At 43.2% G+C, this 6,924-nt stretch overlaps 1 protein-coding gene across 1 annotated transcript in view; it reads left to right on the top strand.

Moving 5' to 3' along the window:
- Nucleotides 1–1,388: 1,388 nt before the first annotated feature.
- Nucleotides 1,389–6,924, top strand: part of PIK3R1 (phosphoinositide-3-kinase regulatory subunit 1) — a 72,519-nt gene continuing 66,983 nt past the window's right edge. The window contains exon 1 of the mRNA XM_077773522.1: nt 1,389–2,100. Coding sequence (XP_077629648.1) covers nt 1,761–2,100 — 340 coding nt within the window. The 5' untranslated portion in view covers nt 1,389–1,760. The remainder of the gene's footprint in view (nt 2,101–6,924) is intronic.

Here is a 6,924-nt window from a genome sequence, read left to right as displayed (position 1 = left end):
CTGGGGCTACCTTTCCAGGGTGATCTCCAGCAACCATCTCTGCTCCCTCTTCAGTTCCTTAACTCCTCATATGCTAATTGGTATCCTCCATACCTCTAGACTGGAGTCTAATGATGATGCGGTGATGGGTGATGGGCAGAGCCCAGGTTCCCCAGCCTTGCCTCACTTTCCTCCCTGCTGGAGGCCCCTGCAGGACTTGGCCTCAGGGGTTAGCTTTTCCCACCCAAATCCTCTTCTTTATTGTTTCCTGGACATAGGGTTTGGTTCCAAACTTTGAATTTCCTTTTTCAGGTGCATTTAGTGAACCTCAGTGTTTGATCCTTGGATCATTTTTTAACCTTCAGTATTTTTCCCTGCGAGTTCCTCCATTCCACTGAGTTCAGGCTTGTCTTATTTCTAGTCGATCACCAGATCTGCAGTGTGTTCTCTCTCTTGAGTCACAGACCAGGTTTTCACATGCCCCCCACCATCCTTTGCAGCTGTAAGCCCATCAGGTCTCCTGGCTTCCCTCTGCCTGATATCCGTGGCTAAATTCTTTTAATGAACTCAGGTTCAGGCCTTTTGCTGCTGTCCTGACCCACATTTAAGCATCACCACATCCACTCAGGCTTCCTCTGCCATGTCTGTTACTTCATTCTTCCCCTTCTCATACCTTCTGCTGACACCTTGGTTCATGCCCTCAAGGTCCTTTGCCCAGACCACTGCAGAGCACGGTTCACGCCTTTCCTCACCTCTTCTATCCCTATGCCTATCCGTCCTAGTCACCATTATTAGATTGAGATGCTTCAAGTGCATCTCTGGTCCTGTAGCTCCCGTCTCTCCAGACGTTTTCGGTGGCTCCCTAAATTAGACCCCATGACTCACAAACTCAGTGCAGGCATGCATCGTGTCATATAACCCCTGCCTGTCTTCCTAATCCAGATCCAGTGTTCCGTCTTTGGCTTCAGACGGATTGCACTGCCTGTTCTGGCTCTTCCCAGAATATGACATTTGCTTTAGTCACATCTGTACCCAGGATCATGCCCCACATTCCATTCTGTCTTCAGATCCCTGCGGTTCGATGTGATCTCTCCCTCCTTTGAACCCAGTAGTGTTCAGTCTCTGCCTGTCTTAGGGTTGACCTAGTGTTACAGTTCCTTGTTTACCGTTCTCATCTCTGAGACGCTGCCACATGCCAGCACACCTCCCACCCCTGCCAGGTGTTCTTGGAAGGCAGGGACCGTCTTACTAATCTTTGTTGTATATATCATGTTGAGCAATAGCCCACTGGCCTGTGTGTGTATGCCAAATTGATTAAATACTTGTTGAATGGAAGTAGAAATTCAGAATCACACAGATGGCAAAGTGTGACATTCATTCATAAGTCTTGTTTTTCCTTTGCTAGGTGAAGCTTGTGCGTGGTGTGCAACAGTAAAATCAGACGCCAGATGGACAGTGTGACAAGAGTGTCAGAAAGGATTGGGCCGCGCTGCGAGAGTCAGCCTGGAGGCCAAGTGTTGATGAGTTGCTGAAAAGAGAGGACCGTGGGCCGCAGAGGAAGTGGCGCTCTGTCTTCAGTCACACCATTGATGGAGGACAGATGGACAGCCGGACATCCAGTCACCTCTCCTCTTAAACCTTTGGAGAGTTGTCCTTTGTCCTCTGCTGGACACCTATTAGGAATCTTAACATACTCTCTGAATTCGCTTTCCATAGAAACGTAAAGTCAGACTGCAGTGTGCAACTGGACGCGTCTGTTGCATGGTTACAGATCTGCAGCCATGAGTGCCGAGGGCTACCAGTACCGGGCGCTGTATGATTACAAAAAGGAACGAGAAGAAGATATTGACTTGCACTTGGGCGATGTATTGACTGTGAACAAAGGGTCTTTAGTAGCCCTTGGATTCAGTGACGGACAGGAAGCCAGGCCTGAAGAAATTGGCTGGTTAAATGGGTATAATGAGACGACGGGGGAAAGAGGGGACTTTCCAGGAACTTATGTTGAATATATTGGAAGGAAAAAAATCTCGCCTCCCACACCAAAGCCCCGACCACCTCGACCCCTTCCTGTTGCACCGGGATCTTCGAAAGCTGAAGCAGACAGTGAGCAGCAACAGCAAGGTCAGTGTTAATGAGCGATTGCTTTGCGGCGCTTTTTTTTTTCTTTTTTAAAGGAAAAGCCTAAGATTTGTGTCAGATTGTAGTGTGCTCTGAGCAGAAACTTACTTTGACAACCTTACCTGAATTTATATATGGTCCATAAAAGCTGGGTCAGCCATTACAAGACTGGAGAGTTGTGTTTGTGGGGTAGGAAGTTGTCCAAAAACGGAGATGGTGTTTGAGAACTTGTTCTGTATCTTTAAACCCTGTTTTTGTAGTTGCCATTGAATTAAACATCTCATGCATTCTTATTCTGTAATTGGTCTTACTACATGTAAATAATCGTTTGAGGAAAGAAGAGAGTAAGTCTAATGTCAGTAGATGTAGCACTAACTTCATTTGTATGGAGAAATGTAGAAAGTAATAAAGTGAGCCCAGAACTCAGCAGAGAAGAAACCATTGTTTTTATAACCTGGTGTCTGCCTCTTAGGTTCCTCTCCAGAAACACTGGCTGAAGTTGAAACCTAATCCCGTACTCAGTCTAGATGTAGAGGGAGTTCTCTTCCTTTGTGGGCAATGTCATTCGTAGCATTAATGCCTCTTCTTTGCTTGGCCTTCATGAGAAGAAAAAAATTACTGAATGCTTTTCTTATATAGAAACCACCTTGATTCAAAAACCACTCTTGTTACTGGAGATGGTCCACACTTCAGCTTTGTGCACAGCTGGTTGTTTAAAGTTTTTCTTCTGTTCATTTTCACAGACACCAGCACTTTGCTCCACTTTCCTGTTATCACCTTTGTTGAACACTCATTTCTTCATCCATAAATTTCAAGCTTTTTTTTTTTTCTTTCCTACGTGTTTTTTTTTCCCCCCTCAGACTGAGGAAGGTTTGGCAAGATATGTTTAAAACAGGTGGACCCATTTGCAGTGGTTGCGTGTTGAGTAAAACTGCCCATGGCACTTTACAGTGTCTTTCTGGAAGGGATTCTCACACGATCGTGCCTTCTTTAACGTTGGCTTATTCTAGCACATACGAATGAGGTAACAAGAATCAAGGAGCACTATGCAAGGATAAATAGCTGCCTTTTAGCATTGGGTAATAATAGGGTAGGGAATATTTTTAAAAGTCAAGAGTAACTGCCTAGAGATACCTGAAGGGATGTGCTCTTTCCTCCCCTGCCTGACCCAACAGGGATACTTGTTTGATGAACATTATGCTGTACTTTATAAATCATGTCCAAATATTGTCTTCTACTATACAGTTCAAAAGCAGACGTTATTTTTTTTGTAAGAAAATCATAAAACGTTGACTCTGCATATAAATATATATGGTTTTATCAACCATTGAGATACCTTTAGCAGATAGAGGGTATACATGTAATTGGTTTTTCCCCCAAACTACATATTTTTAATTTGTCTTTTTTTTTGAGTTAAAAAAAAATTCTAAAGTAGGCCAGTCCAAAAGGAAAAATTACTTAATTTGTCCCAGAATACAAAAGATCCCAGAATTTTACAAGTATCTGTGTTGGATTACTGGAGAAGATAATTTAAAAGGTAGAAAAAGGGGTACCCTGTCAAGATTAGTGACACAAGATTTTGTAAAAATAATTTCTAAGCAAAATTACATTTGATAACTACTATTAGGTGTAACTTTTCATTGTAAGCAAAGTGATTTTCTCTTCTTAGGTCCCAACCTATTTTATAATGCTTTCTTTCTCATCTAATGTGGTGACAGTAGAGATTTTAACAGCTTTTTCTTTTTTTTGTTTAATACATGGAAAGTAGACTAAATGAAATTTTTTTGTGGAATTTAAGAAAGAAACCATGATAGTGTGCATTCAGATATTAGAAAGAGTGGGCCTAAATATAAATGAGTAATTAGGAGTAACTGAAAGGTTGAATAGGCAGTTGAATTGGAGATTGTGAGGGAGCTATCGCACTAAACTAGATTTTTCAGAAATGTAGTCTTCTAGTCTTATTTACATATGATTGCTATGAAATGAGAATTCAGTAGCTCCAAGTTGCATGTCACATTGACAAGGAAAGTAGTTGTAAGGACAGCTGTGGGATTCCACTTTCTTTTTGCCCACGTGTATGTTTATTTGGATGCCTTTGCAGTGACAGATTGTGGGACAGGACAGAGAGGATAGTTTTTCTCTTACTGTCCTTGAATTCTTTAGCCCTGTATTCTTTTTATCCCTTCCCTCCTCCATTTGATTAAGCCTGCTTTTCCTGTTTCACTGTCTTTATTTTATTTTGAAGGTTACCCCTGAGGTCTGAGGATCAAATGCAGGTCTCCTGTTGAGATGTCCCGTTGGGAGTCGGCACGCCCCGTAATGGGCATGGGATAGATAGAGGGTGCTCACCCTGGCCTGTGTGCTAATCGTGTGGTTCTTGTCCCCTACTCTTGCAACATACTCTCTTATTTTTATTTTTTTTAATGTTTTTTATTTTTATTTCTTTTTTTGGGGTGTGGAGAGAGAGAGAGAGAGATCGAGCGCAAGCAGGGGAGGGACAGAGAGAAAGAGGGAGACACAGAGTCCGAAGCAGGCTCTGACAGCACAAAGCCCGACTCAGGGTTTGAACCCGTGAACTGTGAGATTATTACCTGAGCCGAAGTTGGATGCTTAACTGACTGAGCGACTCTGGCACCCTTTTTGAATTAAAAAAAATTTTTTTTTTATTTTGAGAGAGACCATGTGCATCCAAGTGAAGGAGGGTGAGAATCTCAGGAGAGCTCTGTGCTGTCCACTCAGGGCTCGATCCCATGAACCATGAGACCATGACCTTAGTCAAGATCAGGAGTTGGATGCATAACTGACTGAGCCACCCGGGTGCCCTGTCTCTTTTTAAAAGGAAGTTGTCATTTGAACTCTGGCCAAAAGTAGACTCTGTGAGGGATTCCTTCTTACATAATAGAACCTACTTTTCCACTTTCCGTGAATGTTCCTGGAAATAAAGCTATGAAGATTAGCTTTTGAAACTCCTTTGAAAAGCTGCTAAACCTTCCACCAGTACATTTTGCGTACGGTTTCTTAGGAAGCCCAACCTGTCGATTGAATTGAATTAATGATTTGGACGTTGTTGTGTTTATTGGCCTTCATTCGAGTCATTCAGTCTACATGAATTGCATCCCTTTTTTCTGCCAGGAAGTAGTGATGAAAAATGGCATCAAGATTTGAGAGGGATAGCATGCCTCTCTAGCCTTTCTCCTCCCACCTCAGGTCTGTGCTTCCTTCTCTCTGCTTGGGCAGCTCCTGGGTGACTTAATCTCAATTCTTTTTTTTTTTTTTTTTTTAATTTCTGAGAGAGAGAGAGAGAGAGAGCAGGGGAGGGTCGGAGAGAGACGGGGACCCAGAATCAGAAACAGGCTCTAGGCTCTGAGCTGGCTGTCAACAAAGAGCCTGACGCCGGGCTCGAACCCACGAACCGTGAGATCATGACCTGAGCCGAAGTCAGATGCTTAACTGACTGAGCCACCCAGGCGCCCCGACCTATTCTCAATTCTTGGCTCAAATCTTCTCACAGAGGCTGGCTCTGCTCACTTTCTTTCATGTGGCTACCTGTCCCTCTGCCTTTGCAAAGTATTTACTCACCATGTTGATACTTATCTGTTCCTTCTGGTAGACTGTAGGCTCTTTGAGGGCAGGGACCTTACTTGTCTCTCCATTATCCCAAGCATCTAGAACAGTGCATTAGGTTCGCAGTAAGTGGATAAAGGCTGGCTTCCAAGGTTCATCACCGAGCTGTTTCATGTGACACGTGACTTGAAAGGAGCCATGTGCTTTGTATGTCATGCGCAGGCAAGCCTGTGACAACCCATCCTGTTTTTAGAAATCACAGTTTCTTTGTTATTTCCCATCATTCACATCTGAGGAATATTGCAGCCTTGGCCTTGACCATTGTATGCCATGTCTCCAAAGCTGGTATTTAATACTCGAGGGCCTAGGATAGGTAGTTCTACTAGTGGGAAACTGTGTTAAGCTGATAGAGGGTACTGTCAGCCACTTAAACAAAGTGATTGGAACATGTGTCAAGAGGAGCAGGTGTCCTTAGGCACAGATTTTATTCCCTTCCCCTACTTTCATCTCTTTCCCTTGGCAGGAGGGCTAAAATTGCCAATGGGAATTTTACACTTTTTACACATTTTACACTTTTCCCACAATCCAGTCAAGCCCTGCTTGACCTTCAGAGAGAACTCCCTTCTGTACAGGTGAAGGGTGTGCAAAATGTGTGTCACCTGATCCTTGGGGGCGCCATGCTGTTGAAAGACAGTACGCTAGCTTTTTCTGCATTGGACTCTTCAACACTGGCATTCCATCCCTGAACACCCAACCCCATTCAGCCGCGGTCCCTACTTCCTCTCTACACAAAGAAATGATGGAAGTGGAGACATAGGGATAGAGGAATGAAAATGTATTCCTTTTTTTTCCATAAGTAAGCCATCCAGTGGGGCTGTTTCTTAAAACTGTATTTTGTGATTCTTTAATTAAAGTCATGGTAACAAAGACTATTTAGACTAGTGACATTCTAGGGACAAAGTAGAATCTAGTTAACTATACAAACTAGTGACCATGTTAGTTTAAATAGAACAAACGTTGGAATCTACTCACTCTCAAAGTCGCTTAGGGGGTCTGAGTTCGTACCCACCTCCATACCCAATACCACCCCCGTTTCAGACCCTGACAATGAGTCCCGGGTCCCAGCTAGTTCCCCATATAAAACATAACACATACATTTGGTAAGAGCAGTTTTAAATTTCGATCAAAACTCTTTCTAAACAGAAAAAGAAAAAAGCTTGTACCTTGTCTTTGCTTTCAAGGTTTCCCAACCATGTTATTTTT

Source organism: Crocuta crocuta, unplaced genomic scaffold (assembly GCF_008692635.1).
Source record: "Crocuta crocuta isolate KB4526 unplaced genomic scaffold, BGI_CrCroc_1.0 scaffold383, whole genome shotgun sequence".
Classification (NCBI taxonomy): Eukaryota; Metazoa; Chordata; class Mammalia; order Carnivora; family Hyaenidae; genus Crocuta; species Crocuta crocuta.
This window is presented reverse-complemented; position numbering and strand designations above follow the sequence as displayed.